The sequence below is a fragment of the Chanodichthys erythropterus genome, chromosome 17, assembly GCF_024489055.1.
Source record: "Chanodichthys erythropterus isolate Z2021 chromosome 17, ASM2448905v1, whole genome shotgun sequence".
NCBI classification, from domain to species: Eukaryota; Metazoa; Chordata; class Actinopteri; order Cypriniformes; family Xenocyprididae; genus Chanodichthys; species Chanodichthys erythropterus.
Window position 1 is genome coordinate 40,844,151 of NC_090237.1, and position 24,515 is coordinate 40,868,665.

Below are 24,515 nucleotides of genomic sequence, written 5' to 3' on the forward strand. Positions count from 1 at the left end.
TGATAATTTACACTTTAATTTTGATGGCTCACACTTTAAAAGGAAATCAATGCCTCCAAAAGAATCAAAAATTTGAGAAGAAACGCTAAACCAAACAGAATGTTTATTTCTGAGGAGATTTTGAAGGCACCATTCATGCATCTCGAATACGATTGGCCGCTGGACCACCTGTAGTAATGATGACATAATACTTCTGACAGTAGTGTTGTTTTTAAAGGTTGTATTGCTTTTGTCCTTTTTCTTAAAGAATTTAATTTTCTTGTTATCTTTGTCATTGATTGTGTTAAACTGTTAAATAAAATAAACTTTATAATATTAAAATATAATAATAATAAACTGACTCGGCTGCTGGAAAGGTGACATTTATGTTTTAAAAGGTTTTCCCAAAACTCAGAAATGGTCAGAAATCTGTTGACACACCACTGAAGTGTAGCTGAAATATTAATGTTGACTTTTCAGTTAAATCAACATCACATTAACAATGATCGTACAATATTGATTCAACAGCAGTGATGTAGAATCAACATCATAATGGCGATATTGTTGAGTCAACATTATGATTGATTCTACATCACTGATATTATCAGTGTGATGTTGATTAAACAATATTACCATTACCAATGATTGTTTGTTCTCCATTGTTTCAACGGTTTGCGGGTGTAAACGTGATACTGAACTAACATCACCTCATAATGTTGATTCAATGATATTATGGATTTATTGTTGAAATCTCAACATTGCTTCAACATTAACTGAAGATGCAAAAGTGATGTTGAAAAAATCAATGGTGATATTATTGATTCAACATTACGACATCACTTTGTAACGTTGAATCAATAATATGACCATTGATTTGAGGTTGAAATCCCAACATTGCTTCAACATTAACTGAGGGTGCAAGAGAGATACTGAAGCAACATCACTTTGTAATGTTAATTCAGTGCAATTATCAACACTGTCTCAACATTGTTTCAATGATTACATGCTATCTGGGAAATAGTTAGCATTTGGGGTAAAAGTAATTAGTATTTAATATGGCATAGATTTTTTTTTTTTTTTTTTATGGCTGCCGCTGCAGTAAATCTTACGACTTTGGACTCTCTTTTCCCAAGAGCTTCAAAGATAAGAGGCTTCATTTCTTCATTGTTTTACACATTTTTGCAAATGTTTCAATCGAATTTAGCTGTTTTAGAGAGCGTTTACTCATTTTGAGCCATGCCATTTTTAATGTGTGGAAAAGGCGCCAATTAAACGAAACTAAACTAGCCAATCAGATTTCTTTTCCCCCATATCCCCACCACACCCACACCCACACCCACACATTTGACTTTACAACACACAAACACACCTTTATTCTCATTCTCTCTTGCTTTCTCAATATCCCATGAGTGTAAACAGATAGATTAGTAATCAATATAAAAATATGTAATATGTATGTACATCCAATAAAACATGTAAAAGGTGTTTTTATGCATGTTTGGCTTGAGTTTTGTTGCATTTACACTGTTCTGACCAGCAGGGGACACCAGCGTGTGGCTTTTCGAACGCTTCGAATCAGTGAATCATTTTGTGAAGCAATTGGCTCATTTGATTCGAATCTTCGAAAAGCTTCGTTTCTCCCATCACTAGTTAGCAGCGTTCGCCTCGTTTAAACGGGGCAGAAAACATCACAAGCAATACACAAGAAGATTAAATGCCAGAGATAATTCGATTCATTCGCGCAAGAATGCTAATATAACATGTCCCGCACTCCCCCCCACACCGCGCGAGGCGGTGCCGCTCCACCGGCAATCCCAGCATACACCGCGCCTCATTAGCATAAAACATTCCGGTGTCTACAAGAGCCGAGCGAACACATTCAGCTCCAGACAACTACAGATATATCCAAAATAAAGATTAGTTTAACACACAGCGGCAAACATGAGCGACAGCGAGAAACTGGACAAGCAGCGGCTGAAGAACTTCAAGAATAAAGGGCGCGATCTGGAGGTAAAGCCGCGCGTGACGTCGAGCAGATTTACAGACACTTCACGAATAATCGCGCAATCATCGCCTCTCGAGTTTCATATCGCGCTGCCCTCGAAAAGTGTTGAGATCCGAGCGTTTAGATGAGAAAAGAGAGGCTGAATCAGGCGAAGTTGTGATGTGAGGGTGTTAGCCGCGCGGCTAGCTCGCCATTAGCCTCGAGCTAACGCGCGTCGCAGCTCTTCATTAAAGTGTGTATTTGTCATCAGTCTTTAAAGCAAGCGTCGATAAACGCTCGGATCAGTCGTGATGTGGTGTTCTGGGCTCGGTTTGTGTCGTGATCGTGTCGGAGAGCAGCAGTGTTCATCATGTGAGGGAGTGTTAGCATGAGCTCGGCCTGCTGCACAATAACATCCTCCTGACGCCTTCCGCTGCGTGCTCGAGCTAATGTCACTCTAATGACCATATTATCAGCGCTCGGTGTGTTTGCTGTGGTCAGAACGGTCGGGTTGTGTGTTGTGTGAGTGTTCTCAGCAGTCAGCTTTCTTTAACTGCTTTATATTCACTCAAACAGCGGCCTGCGCACATCAAAACACCGTAGAAACCTGTACTGAAGGTTATGGATTTCTGCTCGGTTCAGGCGATGCACAATGACTCCAGTGTTGTGACTTATAGGGTGTTCTGAACGTAAAATTAAATATATTTATGAAACAGTCATTCTGAGAACGGTATATTAGGTCTGATGATCTGAAGAGCCTGTAAAATGATTTCACATTCCCTCATAAATAAGTGGATCAGCTGATTCATGTGTGTGATTCACTGATTCTGGTTTCTCCTGTGCAGACGATGAGAAGACAGCGCACAGAAGTGGTGGTGGAGCTCAGAAAGGTAAGAGTTGGTGTGTTTTAGTGATTGACAGGTCAGGAGGTGGTATGTGTGAAGAGATTCCTCCACTGTAAATACAGTGTGTGCTGGTGGACACCTGCATGCCGTCACTGACCTGAAGGTGTTTTCTGTAGAACAAGAGGGACGAGCACCTGCTGAAGCGGAGGAACGTGCCGCACGAGGACATCTGTGACGATTCGGACGCCGACGGGGACTTCAGAACCGTGAGAACCTCTGCTCATCTCTCTCTCTCTGTCAGATTGTGTTGTGATTTTAATGTTTATGAAGCACCTGACCAGGTGAATTGAGTTATTGTTGTAGTAATTCTGTTTTTGTTTTTTGTTTTTTTTGACAATAGCAAAACACTTCGCTTGAAGCAATAGTGCAGGTAAGCCATGCGTTTTTTTTATGGTGTTCAAAATAAAAATGTATGCAAAATATGGTTTTGGAAGACTTTTAGTGAGTGAATCTCATGAAACACATCTGGCTCTTACTTCCTCTGTAATAAAACCAGAGGTTGATTTTTGTGTAATGAAAACGAAGGCAGTTTTAGGATTGTTTTTCATAATAAGAGTCTCAGGGTAATGTCGTCATATAGTAGAGATGCTGATAAAAGCAGTTATTTTCACCATCTGCCGATTGTTTAAAGCATTAGTTCACTTCAGAATTAAAATGTCCTGATAATTTACTCTCCTCCATGTCATCCAAGATGTTCATGTCTTTCTTTCTTCAGTGGAAAACAGATGAAGGTTTTTGAGGAAAACATTCCAGGATTTTTCTCCATATAGTGGACTTCACCTTCAACCCGTTGAACCCCAGGGAAGTCCACTATATGGAGGAAAATCCTGGAATGTTTTCCTCAAAAACCTTCATTTGTTTTCCACTGAAGAAAGAAAGACATGAACATCTTGGATGACATGGAGGAGAGTAAATTATCAGGAAATTTTCATTCTGAAGTGAACTAATCCTTTAGTTTACCCAAAAATGAGAATTGTCATTAATTACTTATGTCGTTCTACACCCATAAAACCTTCGTTCATCTTCAAAATACATATTAAGAGATTTTTGATGAAATCCGATGGCTCAGTGAGGCCTCTATGAGAGCAAAGCCATTGAAACTGTCAGGATCCTTAAAGGTATTAAAAACATTTAAATCAGTTCATGTGAGTACAGTGGTTCATTCTTAACATTATAAAGCAACAAGAATATTTTTGTGTGCCAAAAAAACAAAATAGTGACTTTATTCAACAATATCTATATGGGCCGATTTCAAAACACTGCTTCAGAGCTTTACGAATCGAATCAGTGGATTGGAGCGGCAAAGTCATGTGATTTCAGCAGTTTAGCCGTTTGATAGGAGATCCGAATCACTGATTCGACTCAAAAGATTTGTAAAGCTCAGAAGCTTCATGAAGCAGTGTTTTGAAATCGGCCATCACTAAATGTTGAATAAAGTCATTTAGTTTTTTTGGTGCACCAAAAATATTCTCGTGGCTTTATAATATTAATATTGAACCACTGTACTCACATGAACTGATTTAAATATGCTTTTAGTACATTAATGGATCTTGAGAGAGGAAATGTCATTGCTCCCTATGGAGGCCTCACGGAGCCATCGTATTTCATCAAAAATATCTTAATTTGTGTTCTGAAGATGAATGAAGGTCTTACGGGTGTGGAACGACATGAGGGAGAGTAATTAATGACAGAAATTACATTTTTGTGTGAACTAACCCTTTAAGGCCCGTACACCCCAAGAACAATAACTATAACGATGCAGTTCTAAAAATCATTCTAAATAAATATAAAAGAATAGCACTGAGTCAAGAACAGCAAAAACATGTTTTGTGGACGCAAATCTAGCTATCGTTATTGTTCTTGGTGTGAACGGACCTTTATTCTTGCCTATTTGTTGGGCAAATCTTATTAAAGCCCAAATGATATTGAGAGTCCCGTTCATTGAGAGCCATGTGAACATTCACTGCGCTATCTAGATTCTGGAGTTTTGGTTCCACCGGGACTCAGTGAATCTCTGGATTTACTTCATCAACTAAATGCTCAAGGTGTTTCATGAGATTCACGCTAATAGATGTTGCTTTGGTGAAATGGCTTGTACAGAGCGTGAGTGGCTCAGGTCATGTGATTATTGAAACATGTTGCCGTTTGTCTTCATATAACGAGGTGTGTGATCATGTTTGTAGAATGCGACCAGCGATAACCAGGGCATTCAGCTCAGCGCCGTTCAGGCCGCCAGGTGAGTGACGGCTCAAGTGTTTCGTAAGAGTTTCCGCTGACTACCAGTACAAATGAAGCATGGATAACCTGTGTGAAATAATATCTTTGACCTCATCTTGCAGGAAGCTGCTGTCGAGTGACCGTAACCCTCCCATTGACGACCTGATCAAGTCTGGGATTCTGCCCATCCTGGTGCACTGTCTGGACAGAGATGACAAGTAAGACCCGTGTCATGCGAGTGTGAGGCGCTCTTATTTTGTGCATATTTATCTGGTGCTCATTTTGTTTCTCTCTCTCTCTGTTCTGTAGCCCTTCTCTGCAGTTCGAGGCGGCCTGGGCTCTGACCAACATCGCGTCGGGAACGTCTGAGCAGACGCAGGCCGTGGTGCAGTCGAGTACGTTCACCTGATGCTCTCTGCATGTTTGTTCAAGAGTTGGACCCGTTTGGCTCAGCTTTTTTTTTTCTGTTGTGCTGAACAAACATTTTCAGTTAGTTTGACACTAATTTGAGTTCCCATGTTTGAGTAGCAGCAACTGACTGAGGGTCATTATTAGTGTTGGTTGACTAGTCAAAAAAAAAATTATTCAGCTAGTGGTGTGTGTGTGTGTGTGTGTGTGTGGTTGTGAAATCCTTTAAGGCCCTGATATATTCAAGCTGAAGTCCTTTTTCGTTCTTCACTCGGAGGTAAAATGAAGTTTAAAATACGTGAGCAGCGATCTACTGTTATCGAACATCCGACACCACCCACACTTCTGAGAGCAAAGTTAGATGACTATGAAAATATGTGATGCGCACTTTCTTCTCAATAGCAGAATAAACACAACAAAAATGAGAGAACATCAAGCATTTTAATTAAGCATAAGAGCATTTAATCATAGGAAATGTTTGCCTAACTGCAGAGCTTGTGCAAACAATCTAGTACAGTCATGTCCTGTTTATTTATATAGCACTTTATACAATAGGCTGCTTAAAATAAGGGATGCCACGATTCCTCGATTCAATTCAAATACCTGTTTGCCTGTTTAGAGTAACTGGCAGAATACCAGAAGTCGTGTTTTCCCGGACGAGAATCCACAAATCCATTATTAGACCACTTCCTAAGGCTGTATGATGTATTAACCATGTGCTTTGTTTCATACAAAGTGTTACACTGTTATACATCTGTGGAGTGCGTCTCAACAGCTCGGTTAACAAAATCTCTGCATATGCTATGAGTTTGGGTTGCTTATAACGTTCATCTGGGAACGCAGTGTGTGCCATTTCATCAGATTCGTAATGTAAATAACTTAACCTAAGCAAACACAGGAGAAAACATATGTTTCTAAATATGCAAACCATTCATCAGTTTCAGAATAACAGTTGCTCTGAGTTTGCATGTTTTGATGTCAACATGTTCTTGTTCAAGAAATTAGTGGCTGTAGCATTTCTATTTCCAAAATTTTTGCACGTTAAAAAATACAACCTCACGTTGCGTCTATAATATATATTTTTTTTAAATTTATTGGTGGTCCTTTTTTTTATTTTTTTATTTTTTTTTATAACTATGTGGCTCCAGCTTGCTAGCAGAGCATGAAACTGAGCCACTGACATCCTGAAGTAACATCCTTCCTCTCTATGCAATCTCATGATTGGATGGATCCAATATTTCCTCTTTCTTCTTTTTAAGAGGGAGGACAATAAAATCATTCGCACTGCTTGAATTTTTACGCAACGGATTTATTAATACACATCAGACTCCGTGTACACTGTTCCTATGCGCGATTAGTTTTTAGGATGACGAATACTAAAGGCAAAATTTCGGACTCTGTGTATGAAGACCTCAATGATTTGATCTGCTGTATAACAATAACTAGGCTGTTGGCGCCCTCTGCAGGCGTTTGTTATAATCATTTATTTTTATTACCGCAAAAAAATCAGATTAATCGTCAAAAAAGTCTATTGATTGCCAAAATAATTGTTACTGACAGCCCTACTTTAAATCAAGCAGCTTTACCATATTAAACATTATTAAAAATTAAGCTTTTTCACTCACGGACATCTGACCTCGGCAGACTGAACAGGAGAAATGAAGCAGAAAAGATTTCCATGTGAAAGAAGGCGGCGCCTCAGTTCACGCACACTTACTACATAATTGCCACAAACCAATGGAAAGTTTGCTATGGAAAGCTGTTTTGCACTCGCAAACAAAATTAGTTTTGGCCTGATTTTGTTCGGACTGACGTCACATCAGTTCGTTTTTCGATTTCGCTTCAAGTATATCAGAGCCTTTAAAGAAGCAACTTCTCTGAGTGGTCATTAACCAAGTGCTCAAGGTTTCTCTTTATTTAAATGTGTAGACTCAAACTGTGTTTCAGAGTGAAGTTCATCCTCTTTCACAGCTCTATAATACTGCTGTCAGCGTCTCGGAGCGGTTAGCCTTCTCTGTTCACTGCAGCTCCTCACAAACTCATCCGTTCCTCTGTGTGTGTAGATGCGGTTCCTCTGTTCCTGCGGCTGCTGCATTCTCCTCATCAGAACGTGTGTGAGCAGGCGGTTTGGGCTTTAGGGAACATCATCGGTAAGTGATGAACTCCACAGAAGTGTTGCTCTGCATACTGGAGCGTTATCATGAGCTGATGGGATTTGACAACCGGTCGATGTCAAAGACCCAGTGTCTGGTGTTTTGAGGTTCTGATGGTAGGTCATCGCCGCACCATTCATCTCCACAGTTGGGCGTTTCTCATCCCGAGTCATGTCACACTCACTGTGAAGATGTTTGTCTCATGTCAAACACTGTAAAGCGGTTCATGGATGCTCACGTTTGACTAGTTTTGTTGAGTGTTGTGATCCGTCTCTGATGAATGATCGCTGTGCTGTTACAGGTGATGGTCCTCAGTGCAGAGATTACGTCATCAGTCTGGGTGTGGTTAAACCGCTCCTGTCCTTCATCAGCCCCTCCATACCCATCACCTTCCTCCGCAACGTCACTTGGGTCATGGTCAACCTGTGCCGCCACAAGGACCCGCCTCCACCCATGGAGACCATCCAGGAGGTATGAGTGTGACGTATACCTGTGATCCTAGAGTTGAGGGCTCACGTGTCATTTTATTGCTAGTTACTAACAGCTGCCACAGGCCAAAGCTCCCGTGAAAGATTTGGTCGCTCGCGTCACGTTTGTATTGTAAACACTAGTGCAGCTCGGCCAACTGCACAATCAACCATTGCGGTAAAATGTCTGCTGGTCAGCGAGTTTAAATGACCTGAGAGATGGTTTTCATTATCGATATAGTGCGTTCTGCCCTCTAATCACTCTTGCGGTACTTTGATACACCTATCGGCCCCCGCAGCACCACTTCAAGTCCAACACGCCTCTTGTCTTAATGAGCGAGCCATTGAATCATTCATTTAACTGATTCTTTCAGAATGGCCCATTCATTCAGGAACAAATCTTTATGTATGGATCATTTTATCATTCACTCAACAGCTTTGTTCAGAAATGCAAATTCATTCAGGACTGAAACCCTATATTCTGTTGATCACAGATCGGCACTTTTTTTTTTTTTTTTTTTTTTTTTTGGAAATAGAACACGAATAGAGAGTCTAGCTCTGAAATGCAAGTCACTAAGTATAAGCCATTTGTTTATTGAACTGTTGTGTTAAGATCAGAATCAAATTTGCAGTCATCTTGAAGTTTAGGAAAAACAACATCCTTGTTTTTTTTGGCATTTTTATTAATTTTGCTGCAGTCCAGCTTAGGGCTGGGTATCGTTCAGAAATTTTCAGTATCGATACGACACCTTGACTTCGATACCAGTTTCCTGGACAATACTTTTTTTCTATACCAATTTTATATACATTTTAATGAGATTGCATTACCTCAAAACACTTTGCTTTTATTTTTTCAGTCTGACTTCTTTACAGACTCAAAGACTCTTCTCCTGAGCTACTGTCACCTAATGTTATTCACTCAGTGTATTTGTGTTTTTTAAAATGGAGTTACAATTGTAACGTATGAGTTTATTCACATCACAAGGACGCTTGATTTTAAACCTAATATCAAGTAAACAAGAACAAATAAACAAATCACAAGCAGAAGCCCAAATATTGACACGATTTTGTGCAGCCATGAGCAGTTTGACACTTGGGGAATGCCATCTCCCAGAGAGCACGCAAGTACTGAATGGTTAGAAATAGCGAGTCGTGCAGCATGTCCTGATATTGCTGAGTTAGATGCGTTCCTGGGTCAACATATTTTGTTGATCCTGGAACACTCTAGTCTGAATTTTATTCTTAACCCTATTCCTACCCCTAAACCTAACCTACCCATAAGTTATCCCAAAAATCATAGGGAAATGATTAAGGGTGTCACGATTTCGATTTTAAATTGAAATCGACCGAAATTAAGTCACAATCTCGAACTTCGAATTAAAAAATGGAATCGTCGATGCTGCCGCGCCCCCATGTCGTATCCGGTTGCTTGCCAAGCGGAAAAAAAACACTGCCAGTCAACCTCCTCTAACAGCCACTCAAAAGATAGCATGGCAACTGCAGATGCAGGAGACCCATCATCGACAGAACTCGAACCCCCTCCTCTTTCACTGAAGTCGCTGGTGTGGAAGTATTTTGGATTTCCAGTGAGTTATGTTGACAACGTTCGCGTTGTCGACAAAAAAAACAACAGTTTGCAAGCTATGCTTATGTGCGTGTACCATACGAGTTTGTCGTCTTGTAAACGTGCACGCGGCAGATGATGTCAAACACAAAGCTCACCTCATGTGCAGCAATGGATAACACGAGGCTTTTATTTATTTTTATTTATTTGTTTATATGAAAATGTTGTACACTTCCCCATGTTAACAAACTTTCAAGACTATCAAGTTTATAAATGACCAACTTATAAAAACAAATTTATAGCTTTGTAAAGAAATTCTCACTATGCAGCTTCGAGCCGCTGCTGTGACGCTGTACAAACGCTTCCATTGTGAATACTCGCGCGTCTCTGCTGCTGCAGTGACGGTGTAGTTACGCTCATGCGCTGCGCTGCGCACGCGATGCTCACGCTTGCAGTGTGAAACAGGCGTTAGGAGTATTCATAGCCGCAGACATGCGACCTTATTCGGTGGTGGAAAACTCCAATCCCAAGTAGAACGCATCTCACAGCTACGGTGATTATATTGCATAAAAGTCTAGTCTGAAAAATGGCATAGCAACCTGTGCTTTAAAGAAAATAAATGTAAAAATCGAGAATCGAACCGTGACCTTAGAATCGAAAATGTAATCGAATCGAGGATTTGGAGAATCGTGACACCCCTAGAAATGATAGATGAATAACACTGATGTAGAAGCATCAATTCATGATTTTAAGCCTAAACTTGACAATCTGTAAACTTTTTTTTTTTTTTTTCTTAAACTTCTGATTGGTTGATTTGAATGTTGTTCCAGGATAAACAAAAATGTTGACCCAGGAACATGTTGAACTCAGCAATATCAGGTTATGCAGTCGTGCAAATGATAAACTTCAGAAACATTGCATCTCTGGCCCGATTGGGCAAGTGACACCTCTGTCCTGAAACGCGAGCGGAGGTCCTGTATCGCAGTGCTGCTCACTTGTACAGATGCGCTGAGATTATTTGTGGCCATTTGCACATTTTGAAAGTGAGAGAATCACCTGTCGCTATTTGTGAAATTGTCTCCCATTACTGCTCTGATTAATTTCCTCATTCACCCCACAGGCTATAGTGAATAAATGTTTGAGGGAATTTCCTGCATTATAAGCGCAAAACTTGCAGGAATGAGTAAAAATATGTGCAATACCCACATCCTATGCCAAAATTCAAGCCCTGTGCATGCTTGTCCTGTTGACATTAACGAGATTAACCCCTTAACTATTGAAATTTGATACCAAACGACAAGACATTTTATTTATTTTTTTATACTCTATGGTATCGAGGCAATTTGGTGCCTAAAATGTATCAAACTCGATGCTCAACCATTAACTTCTGTCTCTCGTCTACTCTTCGTTGTTTGAGACGAAGCATTACTTGGTCCGTGAGCACATGCTGAACAAAACTCTTGATTTCGATTGATATTGAGCAATTTAAATGACTCCATTTGATCATTGCACTCATACACCAGGCACAATGCGGCACCAGGTGCCACGCAAGTGTTTTTCACTAGTTTCAGCCCAACACGCTCTGCTTATTACACTCACAGGGACGTGCAGCAGCACACAAACATGACATATATTACAAATAAGATTCCTCTCTGGAGAAGTGTTCAGTCTTTCCACTTGCAAATTCCACCATGTAAATAGCGAATCCATCATGGTGCAAGTGCACATGGCATTTAAAGGGAGTGGGAGATGAGACTCTGATTGGTTTATTGCATGTTGTACCCAAAACACACCCATGACTCATTAAGAGACTAGGTACAACCCTTTTAGACCATGCACCTGGTGCGCCAGCCTTTTTTCTGTTGTGCCCTAAGTGCACCTGTGCCATGCGCTTCAGACCATGTGCTTAGATAGTTAAAATAGGGCATATGCCCTCAATAGACATTTGTAGTTACTTGTAGGTGCTTAAAGCTGTAAAGCATTGTAAATGGAGACCGCATTTGACTTCATGATTGGTTTATCACAGAGTCTGTAAATGTGGGGGTTTGCTGATGTACACTGGGCTTGTGCTCTGCTTATGCATGGTGATGATCTCGTGTTTCTTCATACAGATCCTTCCTGCGCTGTGCGTGCTCATTCACCACACTGACGTCAACGTAAGTGCTGCCGGTCATGTGACTGTAACTGCTGTAACAGATGGGCGGACGGGTTTAACTCTGTGTTCTGTGCAGATCCTGGTGGACACGGTTTGGGCGCTGTCTTACCTCACTGACGCTGGCAATGAGCAGATCCAGATGGTCATTGATTCTGGGATTGTACCGTACCTCGTCCCCTTACTGAGCCACCAGGAAGTCAAAGTTCAGGTACAGAGGAGCTTTTTTTTTTTTTTTTTTTTTTTTTAATCGCGTCACAACCAAACAACCCTTTTTCTCTCTGTCTGCACTCATGATGCCTGTGTAACGGTCTGCTTTATGGCTTCAGACGGCAGCGCTGCGAGCGGTGGGCAACATAGTGACGGGAACTGATGAACAGACTCAGGTGGTGCTCAACTGTGATGCTTTGGGCCACTTCCCAGCACTCCTCACACACCCTAAAGAGAAGATCAACAAGGTAACAAATGCAGAAAATGTCAAAGCACATGTGATGCATTGTTGTGTTGGATGTGATGACAGCTGAGGGGTGGCGCTGGCATGAGTGACTGCTGAATAGAAGCAGCAATGTAGTGTTTAGATCAACATGTTTAGTGTTTAAGGTGTAACTTAGCTCAGAGGTGTGTGTGTGTGTGTGTGTGTGTGGGGCTGATGGGTGGGGGTGTCATAGATCAGTGCTGATACAGGAGTGCATCTGAGGCCGGCCGCTCACACTGAGGCCTCTCTGCGGTCTGGCTGATGATTAGAGCCTCAGTATCACTCTCACCCTCGGCTGCCAGCGCCTCAATCTCAGCAGGGCCCGTGACCGTCACGTACGCCCTGCGATCTGATCCAACCGGCCGCCCGTCTCTCACATGATGTCATCAGCTCTGAAACTGATGTACTCTGAAACCGAGCCTGTGCTCTGCTCCCGCAGGAGGCCGTGTGGTTCCTGTCCAACATCACAGCAGGAAACCAGCAGCAGGTTCAGGCCGTCATCGATGCCAATCTAGTGCCCATGATTATTCTGCTGCTGGATAAGGTGGGTGACCTGAACTCTCCTCATCGAAACACTTGAACTCTACATGTCACTGTTTTAATATCTGTGTGCAAATTACAGCATATATACATCATGAATGTACCAACAGCGGTTCAGTTTTGCTGTGCTGTTAAGATGGGTAGAGAATGAACGTTTACTGTTATCAGCTAGGGTTGTAAACGTACACGTCACGATACTTTGAACAAAAGCCAAGAGTTAAGCTTATAAAAATACTTTTAAATACTTGGTAAACCATTAACACAGGCCATTTTTGGTTGTCAATTCACCTTTGAGTGTTCAATCCTGTTCTGTTCACACTGTTCAGTCATTTACAAGAGTGACAAATGACATCTTCCTGAACTTTAATTTTGAGTGAACTACGCGATGTGTGGTATTGTCGCTGTTTTGTATTGCGATTTATATTGTGGCGATTTATTGATAATAAATCAACTATTTAAATGTGGTTGCCATGACGCTGGTAAAGCTGCAGTGCTCAATAAATCACAATGTTGTGTCTCACAGGGAGATTTTGGCACTCAGAAGGAGGCGGCGTGGGCCATCAGTAACCTGACCATCAGCGGCAGAAAGGATCAGGTGTGCTTACTCGGCCGTACACACACATTTGCGTGTTTGTGTGTGAGGAGGGGTGATGTTCACATGTTCACATCTCGTCCTGTAGGTGGCGTACCTGATCCAGCAGCAGGTGATTCCTCCCTTCTGTAACCTGCTGACGGTGAAAGACGCTCAGGTGGTGCAGGTGGTCCTGGACGGCCTCAGTAACATCCTCAAGATGGCTGATGATGAGGCCGAGACCATCGCCAACCTCATCGAGGAGTGTGGAGGTGAGCTGTGTGTGTTGGTGTCGGAGGACACTCTGTGTTTGAATCTGTTAACAAGCTGAGTTGAATCAAGTGTTTGTTTGGGCGTGACTTTAAGACGGCGTGCTTTGCTTTTTTTAAAGTCGTGATGTAATTGAGAAAGTGACATCTTTTTTAAAAGTAAAAACTAGGGCTTTGAGGAGACGGTTAGCTCATGAGATAAGAGATTCTTAAATACAAGGGGTGCAACGGTTCTCGGTAAAAAATCTAACCGTACCGTTCTCCACTTACGGTTCGGCACACACTTGCACCGTGGTCCATCTCGAATGTTGACGAATCTATAGGCTAATATGGTTTGTTTAAAATGGCAACGTGGAAAACAGATCATGTATGTTTCAGTCGATGGATGCACATTCTGGCTTCTAAAAATGTTACAGCAATGATAATCAGAAAGCTCTCTGTAAACTGTTCACTATGAGTGCCATATGTCCAGTCATTTACGCCGCCACCACCTGTGTGTTGATAGCGCACGAGCGCAGGTGAGACCTGAACAGCACACGTTGCTGTCTGTTTAAACTAAACTTATTTAAGCCTTGCTATTTTAAACATTCAAGAGCAAGACGCGAAAGAACTTGATGACAACTTGACGACAAATGACAAAGAAATCACTCACTGCTCTTGACTGAATTAATATTTATTTAATTTATTCAGTGAAGATAATATACAGTGTTATTTAATATTTGATTACTTTATCCATTTTCTGTACCTGAAAGCTGTTAGATACCTGAGAAACCTGAAAATCTTTATTTATTTGAATATATTTGCTCTATTGTATTTAATTGTGATGTTGCTTGTAGTTTGATTGTTCTTATTTTCTTTATTTTTATTTGACAATAGTCCTATTTTCCCTGAACATAGCACATACCGAACCGTACCGAAACCATGACCCTAAAACCGTAATACGAACTGAACCGTGAGCATTTGAACCGTTACACCCCTGTTAAATACTGTGTAAAAATCTCCTCTCCTTTTTAGTGAATTCAGTGATGAAATGCACGACTAGAAAAATATTCTGCAGGTTCATTTTGAAATGTTTTAACTCATCGTCTTGTAATGAATGTCATTTCTGAGTTTCAGACTCAGTCATTTCAGACTGACTTCTCTCCTGTATGATTTCAGTCTCTTCAGACCTTACTGTACATGATTTATGAGCTTCTACAACCTTTGACCTCCTAACTGAACTCCTTTCCACAAATAGATCATAGAAATAACTGAATTAATAAATTAACCATTTTCTTTTAGTCTTAAGTGCAACCATAATCAAAGCACTGTCTCAATATTTAAAGTGCAAAGAGAGACCAAATGTATTCAATCATGATACAGAGCTGAGAGATGGTTACAACTACACTGCCCAGCCTAACATAGCTTTCATATTGGGAGATATTTGCATGCATCAGGGAGGCGCTTTCAAAATTCACGTTTGAATGTGCTCTCATTTCACTCTCGCTTTCAGGATCACGTGTTCTCTGTAGACTCCGCAGCTCGTGTTGGATGAGCTGGATGGGACTGAAGTGACCATTATCCAACTGAATTAAATGGTTTTTATTTTTATCAAAAGCAAAATGACAATGGAGGCGCAATGTAAACGTAGCGGTGGCATATTCTACCCTAATTTCACCCTCCGTCACGAGACGGCTCTTCGCCTCGATGAGAAATCTCGTCACACCCCTAGTAAAACAGATCTTAAAAAGAAACGGTGTAGGACAGGGACTTTGGTCAATCCATCTGTTGATCTGAATGTGAGCTTGAGGATCTTGTGCATCTTTTTTTGCTCAGGTTTGGAGAAAATCGAGCAGCTGCAGAACCATGAGAATGAGGACATCTACAAACTGGCTTATGAAATAATCGATCAGTTCTTCTCATCTGATGATGTAAGTTCCTGCACACACGTATTTGATATGATGCACGCTGTGACACACGCGGTTTTTCAGCTGCAGAGCAGTGATGAGACGTTTATTTCATCTTTCCAAATGATAAATTCACAAGTAGTCAGATCAGCTCTTGGAGGCAATCGCAGCTCTTGATGGCAGCTCTTGATTTTCTTTCAGATCGACGAGGACTCCAACCTGGTTCCCGAAGCGATCCAAGGAGGAACGTACAGCTTCAATTCTTCTACCAACGTGCCAGCAGAAGGGTTCCAGTTCTAGACGCGACAGGAAATCTGGAGTTTTGTTTGTGATGCAGCACTCTGTTCAACATTAAAAATAATTAGAGAGAGAGAGAGCGAGCGAGAGAGAGCGCGAGAGAGTGTGATAAATATTAGATCCGTTGTGCTTGGCTGATGGGATCCAGCTGCATCTAATCCAAGAGAAATTGAGTGGAGTTCCTTCTGAAGGAAGCGTCCAGACGGCGTTTGAGATGATGGCTTTGAGTGGATGCGAGTGAGAGTGAGTGGGTGACTACTGCGTTTCAAAACACGACCATCTAAACCGAACGCGCTCGGAGCAAACTTCACTAAAACTGCCTGGCGTGTCTTTTCAACAAAACCAAACCCAACCGACGGGAATAACGAAGACGTCTCACATTAGTAATCCGAGGTAAGGACGATAAAGGAGGACCTCGCCAACAACAAAGAGACACGAGCACACTTCTGAGGTCACCTGAGGCGCGCGTGTGTGTGTGTGTGTGTGTGTGAGTGCGTGAGAGTGTGTGTGCGCGAGAGAGTGAATGGCCCCTGTGCTGAGGGGCCGCGTTCATCTGACGTGCTGGAGAACGGACCCAGCAGACCAGAGCCCTCTCCCTGCACGCTAGCGGCGTCCCGCAGTCCAACGGCGCGTCTTTGTGCTGCATGTGCGCAAGTGAGTGGACGTGACGGTGTGTGTGCTTGACTGACTGACTGGCTGGCTGGTGAAATGCAGGACTGAATGTAACGAACGCAGCGAGTCGACATCGAAAAATCAACCGGCTAATTGTGGAATAGCCTGGAAGAGGAGGCTAAATGGAGTAAAAATAAAAAAAATCACCTTGAATGGAATGACTCGGCATCAGTGATCTAAAGAAGACTATGTCATGACTTTAATTTCCCCTTTTCCTTTTAATTATTATTTAGTGTTGATGACACTGGACTGAGCTTTGGCTGTTGGAGCGGAGTTGCGTCGAGGAGATCGGTCGGGGATGTGCGTTTTGTCCCGGTGTGTGTTTTTTGTTTTCCCTGCTCATTTTCTTTTCGTCTTCCCCCGTTTCGGCTTTTAATTTTTCAGTGCTGGTGTAAATACATGTAATACACATTGTGCACTGTTGTACCTCTGCACAAACTCGGGCTCCTGTACATTTATGACCCTTACCGCTCGCCCTTTTTCTGTTCTCGGGCGCTGACCGCTTTGAGGCGTCATGTGATCATGTGGGGAGGTGTTTCATGTGTGAGAGGTTTGACATATCCTTTGCATGTGCTAAACTGCAGCATAGTTCATTTTAGTGGGTTTTAGTTTCGTAAGTGAAAACTGTTTTTTCGTTTTTTTTTTTTTTTCTTTTAAGAAGTACCTACTGTAATGTTTCTGTGGCCATTTTTTTTTCTCTGCCCATTTAAGCCCCTCACCGTTCCTGACGGACGAGCAATTCTACACCGTTTTGCACATTGCAGCGTTGGAGGTGTGTAAACATTAGCAAAGATGGACAACTACTCCAACTCGAATACAGAGTCCATCTTGATTTGTAGATAGATATTCATGTTCAGTGTTGAGCAATATTACAGCACATGCGTGTCTCTGACGGACTGTGCCGTGTCTTCATCCGAACGCACGTACGGGTCACGCTGTGACAGCGCTGTTTTCCCACTATAGGTTTACCATCCTTTTGTTTCTGAATTTTAGTTGACTGTAGAGCTGTCTTTGTTTTGCATAACCTCTTGATGGCTATATTATGTTTTATTCACACCCCTCCCTCCCCTCCCCAGCGCCATTCCTTGTTTGCAAATATGTAGTTTCAAAAGACAAAAATAGATGGTATACCTATCCTGTTGGACATAGACTACAGGCTCTGTACCTATTCAAATAAATATTCAAATGTGTCACAGTGGTGCCTCTCTTCAGCTGTCTGAGTCCTGATCACAGAGATTTCACACAAGCTCCTGGTGGTGGTTTTTAAAACTAATCTCTGACCCAAGAAATACTCCTTTTTTTCTGCCATCCTTTTTTTTTTTTTTTTAAACCCTTATGTCACCCCATCCAAATCAAAGTTTTCTGTGATTTTAGGTCTTTGAGCAGATTTCTTTATAAAGTATAACATTGAAGATTAATCTCATCTAAATAGTAATGTGATTTTTGGCCTTTAAGGATTAGTTTCAAAATGCTTAAAAATGACCCCAAGCTTTACTCACCCTCAAACCATCCTAAGTATATATGACTTTCTTCTTTCTGATGAACATTATTGAGAATTATTAATACATTTCCTGATGCATCTGAGCTTTATAATTGCACTGATGAAGTCTGAGCTGAAGAAAGTGCATCCATCCATCCATCATAAACGTACTTTACATGGCTCCAGGGGGTTAATAAAAGCCTTATGCATCACTTCAGTTGTCATATTTAACAAGTTATGAAGTAAATATCTAGCTTTCGCCAGACTACCTTCCGGATTCAACTTACCGAAAAAGTCTAACTGATGCGACGCCACTTTACGCTTTTCCGTAAGTTGAATGGGGAAGGCGTAGGACGTAGTGTAAGCTTTTTGAACTGCGAGATTTTTACACTTTCATCGTACGTTGAATACAGAAGGCAATATATAAAGCTTGGATGCGTCGGGATATTTATTAATATATCTCAGATCGTGTTCTTCAGAAAGTCATATACACCTAGAATGGCTTGAGGGTGAGTAAATCTTGGGCTAATTTTCATTGTAAAGTGAACTAATCCTTTAAGTGTGCCACTAAGCTGAACATGATTTTGCCTGTCAACATTTTTGTTGATCTTGGAACAACATTTAAATCAACCAATCAGATTTGAGGGACAAGTTTACAGATTGTCAAGTTTAGGCTTAAAATCATGAATTGGTGCTTCTACAGTACATCAGTGTTATTCATCTATAATTTCCCTCTGATTTTAGGGATAACTTATGGGTAGGATTGGGTTTAGGGGTAGGAATAGGGTTAAGAGTAAACTTTCAGACTGGAATGTTGTTCCAGGATCAACAAAATATGTTGACTCAGGAACATGTCTAACTAACTCATTAAATCTTAAGTTTTTTTTTTTATATTTATATTTAACTGCTGATCCAACTATATAAATATGGATTACAGTTTCAATAGTCTTCGGTTTTAATCTTGATGTCTGATTCTGGTCGGTTTAGCCTGTTATCTTACCTTATGAAAGCTCAATCTCTCTGACACTTCATTTATCAGGATTTCCTACTTTACTCTCAGGTTCTTCATATCAGCTTCACATTTCTTTATGCAAATGCAGCAGATTGTGAGGCTTCTCTGGATTTTAAGGTCTGATATTATCCAGTCCCTTTACAGTCCTCATGATTATTTTTCTCAGAGTGCCATTTTCCACAGTGAAATTAAGGAGTAAAGTTTCTAAATTGAAAGGCTGTGTTCTGAGCATAATTGGTTCGGTTAATGTTTTATATCAGGATCATTGTGGTCTGAGTTCTTAGGATCAATAGAGGTCAAAGCAGCCACTCTTGTATGTTTATGTTGACCTGACAAATCCATCATACTCAGGTCTCAGAAGAAGCAGCAGATTCAATAATAGATCAGCTATTATTGAATCTGCTGCTTCTTCTGAGACCTGAATAATAAAATGAATGCAGTCCAAGCCGCTCTAGCTATGACCACCAAACTCTGCTCAGATCTTCAGACCTTCAGACTGCTCTGACTCTGTATGCTGTCTCTCTTCTAACTGACTGGATTTTTTTTGGTAAATTTGATCTTCCAGTTTATGAAAATATAAACTGGAAGATAGACTGTCATTGAGGGGCTCAATTTCAAACACGAACTCTTGCTGATTATTTAACCTACATCTACATCCACCATATATCTGTCGACATGCAGATTCATGTTAAATCATGCTAGACACCGGTTAGCAATGTGTTGAATCATGCTAACAATGTATTAAATCATGTTAGCAACATGTTAAATCATGTTTGAAACGTGCTAGCAATGTGTTAAAACGTGCTAGCAGTGGGTTAAATCATGTTAGTGACATGTTAAAATATTAGCAATGTGTTCATTTATGCCAGAAACATGCCTGCCACATCCTACATCACGTTAAAACATGTTAGCAACTTGTTTAAATGTGCTAACATTGTTAAAATGTGCTAGAACATGTTAAGGAAATAAAATCAATAAAATGTTGATATAAATCTTAAGCTTTTCAAAGTTATTTCAAACTTTCAGACAAGGCTTTGTCAAGCCAGTATCAAAGTTTATAAAACTTTACTGATCTAGTTTAAGGTAATGTTTCTGGATTATAATTATATACAGAATTAAATGTTATTTTCGATCAAGATTTAACATTTAGTTTAATAAATTCTCCCAATACAAACCCCAAATCTAAAGTACCAACGCTATCTCACGACCAATTCGTACTTATTCTACGAGGTGGCTATTTCGTATAAATTCATACGACCTCACTCGTGCGAATTCGTACGATTGTCCTTGTGATTAAATTGTTTTATTATCACTTGAGAAATTACTTGTAGGTTTAAAAAGGGATTTTACTTGTTTATTAATTCGATATAAAAGAGTTATTTTTAGTAAGCAGGCTGAGCTAATGTCCATGCATGTACATCAGCTTGTGTTCACTCCTTACATAGTTTACCCAGGTGGGGAAAAAAAAATACACTTCAATAATGTACTTAAAGTACACTTAGATGTTCTGAAGATGATCTTTAGTACTTTTTAGTATTGGTAATAATTTTTACTATATTAAGTACAAAATTAGTGCACGAAAATAGAGCACTTTAAGTACATTATATTATAGCAATGTACTTTGTTTTTTTTTTTCACCTGGGTACCGATTTAAAGTTTTAAAACTAAAGTGACTGGTAAAGGATATATTTTAGTATTGATAATTTGGTTGAAATTTATGTTGGTTAGGTAGCAAGCTAATAAAAAATAACTGCCTCTGCTCTTCATAGTCAGCATTAATAGTTGAATCCTGTTTTGACGTTACAGGGACTGATGAACACACCTGTGATTTTATTTGGTGGAGAGTTTCTCATGAAGCCCTCTTCACTGGAAAATAATGCTGTCATTGAAATTACACCATTTAATTTCTCTTGTGTACTCACTTAAAATCTTTAATTAACACTAGATGGTAGTATTTGCTAACATTTCACCCAGAGTTCTTAAAGCAATATGTTCCCTGAGGCTATGCAGAGTTGTAGATATGAACACCTCATACAAACAAACGGCAGCCAATTTTTACAGTTCATTTTGAACCAAAAACCAAGCTTATGCTGCGTTCACATCATGCATAATTATGAGATGGCAACCTGTTCTACTCAACTGTTTACATCTTCAAACTCATATTTATGCATTTGCATTTGTGTATATGGTAGGGGGCGCTGTTACACATCTTCTGAAATAGTGCAAAATCTCTGAATTCAAAGTAAAGAAGCAGAAACAAGCAATAGAAGCATTGCTTACACGCATGTAATCTAAAGCGATCATCAGAAATTAAACCACTTATAAATCAAAAATGCCTAATGTTACTGAATGAAGTATTGAACCCATGAAGAGGAAATGACTGAAGCTTTGGGGGTGCTGACAATCTACTGTTTTGATCATCCTTCTGAATCCTATCTGGACATGGTCTTTCACAAAAACACGATTTGCTCTGCTTTTTGTTTAAAAATGTTGCTTTTATAATGAAACTTACCCACACGTTGATAAAGAATGCATGAAGCTAGAATAAAATGGTTGCCTGCCCTTTATTTTAAGGTGTCAGTACTTAAAATGTATAATTACACTGCAACACTGAGTAATAATTGACGTGTTTAGTATAGGGTTAGGTTAAGATTAGGATTTGGTTTTTGGGTTAATTACATAATTATGCATTTCTTTTGATATATTGCATGTTCCGACATTCATACAATAAAATATTTTGTAAAAATTATAAAAAATGCTGGCGCTGACTGGCGACTTTTAAAAAAATGCCTTTTGGGGAAAGAGTTAAGGCCCAGTTTCACAGACAGGGCTTAGCCTAAGCCAGGATTAGGCCTATGTTCAATTAGGATATTTAAATATCTTTTATAAATGTGCACTAGAAAAAAAACATTACTGGTGTGCATTTTGAGACAAAACAATAACACTGGCATATTTTAAGATCTGTCAGTACAAGTTGCTTTCAGTTAAAACAGCTCAAACATGCATTTTAGTCTAGGACGATCTTAAGTCTTGTGTCCCCAACTAAGCAAGCCAAAGGCCACAGTGGCAAGGAACCTAAACTCCATCAGGTGACAGAATGGTGGAGGGGAAAAGCCTTGGGAAAATCCAGGCTCAGTCAGGAGGTCAGTTCTCCTCTGGCCAATCAAGAAAAGAAACATCCTTCCTTCAGGAAGGATTCGGAGCACAAATGAATCAGTGTGTCGATTCTTGATTCGCGTGTCAAACTGCCAACGGCTGAAATCATGTGACTTTGGTGCTCCAAACAGCTGATTCGACACGCTGATTCATAACGCTCCGAAGCTTCATGAAGCAGTGTTTTGAAATTAACCATCACTAAATAAGTCGTTATTTTGTTTTTTTGGCGCACCAAAAATATTCTCGTCACTTTATAATATTAATATTGAACCACTGTACTCACATGACCTGATTTAAATATGTTTTTAGTACATTAATGGATCCTGAGAGAGGAAATGTCATTGCTGGCTATGCAGGCCTCACTGAGCCATCGGATTTCATCAAAAATATCTTAATTTGTGTTCCGAAGATTAACAAAGGTCTTACGGGTGTGGAACGACATGAGGGGGAGTAATTAATGACAGAATTTTCATTTTTGGGTGAACTAACCCTTTAACTGTTTATATTCACTTAAGACATAAATGACTGTGTTTACGAGGATAATCACAAATGGGCATTTTGACACAAGTTTCTCTTTCTTGTATTTATACAGTGCTATATAAATAAACTTAAGTTTAGGCTTAAGGCTTTCCTGTAGCTCAGTGGTTAGAGCATGGCACTAACAATGCCAAGGTCATGGGTTCGATCCCAGGGATTGCACATACTCAGATACAAATGTGTAGTATAATGCAATGTAAGTCGCTTTGGATAAAAGCGTCTGCCAAATGCATAAATGTAAAATGTAATGTAAGTTGACCAAAGTGCTGTACAAAATGAACAAAAAAGATAATACATCAGCATAATTAAAATTAAAAAGCAAGTAGTACAATCATGAGATATCATTTTTAAAATGCCATAGAGAAAAAAAATACAATTTTAACTTAACATAAGTTTGTATTTGATGGTTCATGGACACAGGTGAACTGATTACACTAATCATACTGAGTGGAGAAAGTTCTCAAGGTTTGCTCCCCTGTGGCCAATCATGATATTGTCAGGAATATCACAATGGGAGACTCTCTCTTGCTGTGTACAAGCAGCACAATTTGTAATCAATACCTATTACATTATTATTATATTATTCATCATCTGTAAGTTAGTCCTCTAATAAATCATTGTGGAATCTTATGACATCTGTAATTTAAAACAAACCCACAAAAACAAAAAAACATAAAATTGCGAAATCACAGACATGGAAGTGTGATCACTGTGGGAGGCGCTGTGTCTTCAGTCTCTGATTGTGACTCTCTTTAGTGGCTTCTCATTCACCATCGTTCTGAGAAAACTGGACTGACTGAGAGTTCTACAACAAAACAGACACATCACATCATGAGAGAGATACAGAACTATTAGTAATATTAATATTACAGCCACAGATAAAAACAAATAAAATGATGAATAAAAACTCAAACAGCTCAATATTTAACAGAGTACATACAAAAACCTGAACTAGAAGTGATGCAACCTTTTTTACAGAATACAGAAGTTTTTTGCAAACAATCCGTATACAAAGCCAGCAGCTTTAATCCAAAGGCAAAAGCTTAAAGGTGCAATATATAAGAATTTTGCAGTAAAATATCCAAAAACCACTAGGCCAGTGTTATATATTTTGTTCACTTGAGTACTTACAATATCCCAAATGTTTGCAACTATTTGTAAATCGTGAGGAAATTGCAATTTTACCCAAGGCTCCGGGACGTGTGAGGAGTCGCCTGTCAATGGCGTCATACCCGCGTTACCCTCGGTTTCCGGGTTATTTTGTAGAAACCATGGAAACACCAAAGACGCTTTAATATTTACATGTTTTAATAGACAAGGGAACAACTGTTTTGATATACAGTATTTATAGACAGAAAACGAATTGTTTGTTATATAGCTCAACACTTTTGTTTAAATCTAATTTTCTTGATGTTTTGCGAGTCTCATGCTTTACCGTGCCTCAGAGAAAAACACTATTTTGTGAAGTAGCTAACATAGCATAACCAGATGCAGCTTTATTTTTAGTGACAATAATACAGCATTTTCTCCATCATATAATTTGTTTATAATTAATGGCATATCATTTATCAACACGATCATCCAGCATTTAATATGATATTGTAAAATGGATCTATCTTACTGCAGTGTGTAACAGTGTCTCACAGCAGCCGTCGAGCGAACGCATAGAGTAACGTTATAACATCATTTTCAACACTCTCAAATGTATCTAATATGATAAACAGAGCTGCGTTACCTCATACTCATGACCAGAAAAGGCGACTGTGTCATAATAAAAGTCCCGCTGCTCGT

The 24,515-nt window shown here is 39.9% G+C and overlaps 1 protein-coding gene and 1 non-coding gene across 2 annotated transcripts; both read left to right on the plus strand.

Annotated features, from left to right (window-relative positions):
* Positions 1 to 1,754: 1,754 nt before the first annotated feature.
* Positions 1,755 to 18,241, plus strand: kpna4 (karyopherin alpha 4 (importin alpha 3)). The gene is made up of 17 exons (XM_067366334.1): positions 1,755 to 1,989; positions 2,809 to 2,853; positions 2,985 to 3,074; positions 3,209 to 3,238; positions 5,052 to 5,104; positions 5,208 to 5,303; positions 5,395 to 5,480; positions 7,557 to 7,643; positions 7,948 to 8,117; positions 11,789 to 11,833; positions 11,909 to 12,040; positions 12,159 to 12,287; positions 12,744 to 12,848; positions 13,368 to 13,439; positions 13,525 to 13,687; positions 15,500 to 15,594; positions 15,772 to 18,241. The coding sequence occupies exons 1-17, from the start codon at positions 1,921 to 1,923 to the stop codon at positions 15,868 to 15,870; spliced, it is 1,566 nt and encodes a 521-aa protein (XP_067222435.1). The 5' UTR covers positions 1,755 to 1,920; the 3' UTR covers positions 15,871 to 18,241.
* On the plus strand, positions 12,335 to 12,662 carry LOC137005711 (small Cajal body-specific RNA 7). Its single transcript, XR_010892443.1, has one exon. It is a non-coding gene; the product is annotated as a small Cajal body-specific RNA 7 (non-coding RNA).
* Positions 18,242 to 24,515: the final 6,274 nt, after the last annotated feature.

What these genes read in the sequence shown, in the direction of transcription:
- kpna4 (XM_067366334.1), top strand. Translation starts at nt 1,921, where the DNA reads ATGAGCGACAGCGAGAAACTGGACAAGCAGCGGCTGAAGAACTTCAAG. An exon ending in CCGACGGGGACTTCAGAACC is followed by an intron (nt 3,075 to 3,208) that starts GTGAGAACCTCT and finishes TTTTGACAATAG; the next exon opens with CAAAACACTTCGCTTGAAGC. An exon ending in CGCTTGAAGCAATAGTGCAG is followed by an intron (nt 3,239 to 5,051) that starts GTAAGCCATGCG and finishes TCATGTTTGTAG; the next exon opens with AATGCGACCAGCGATAACCA.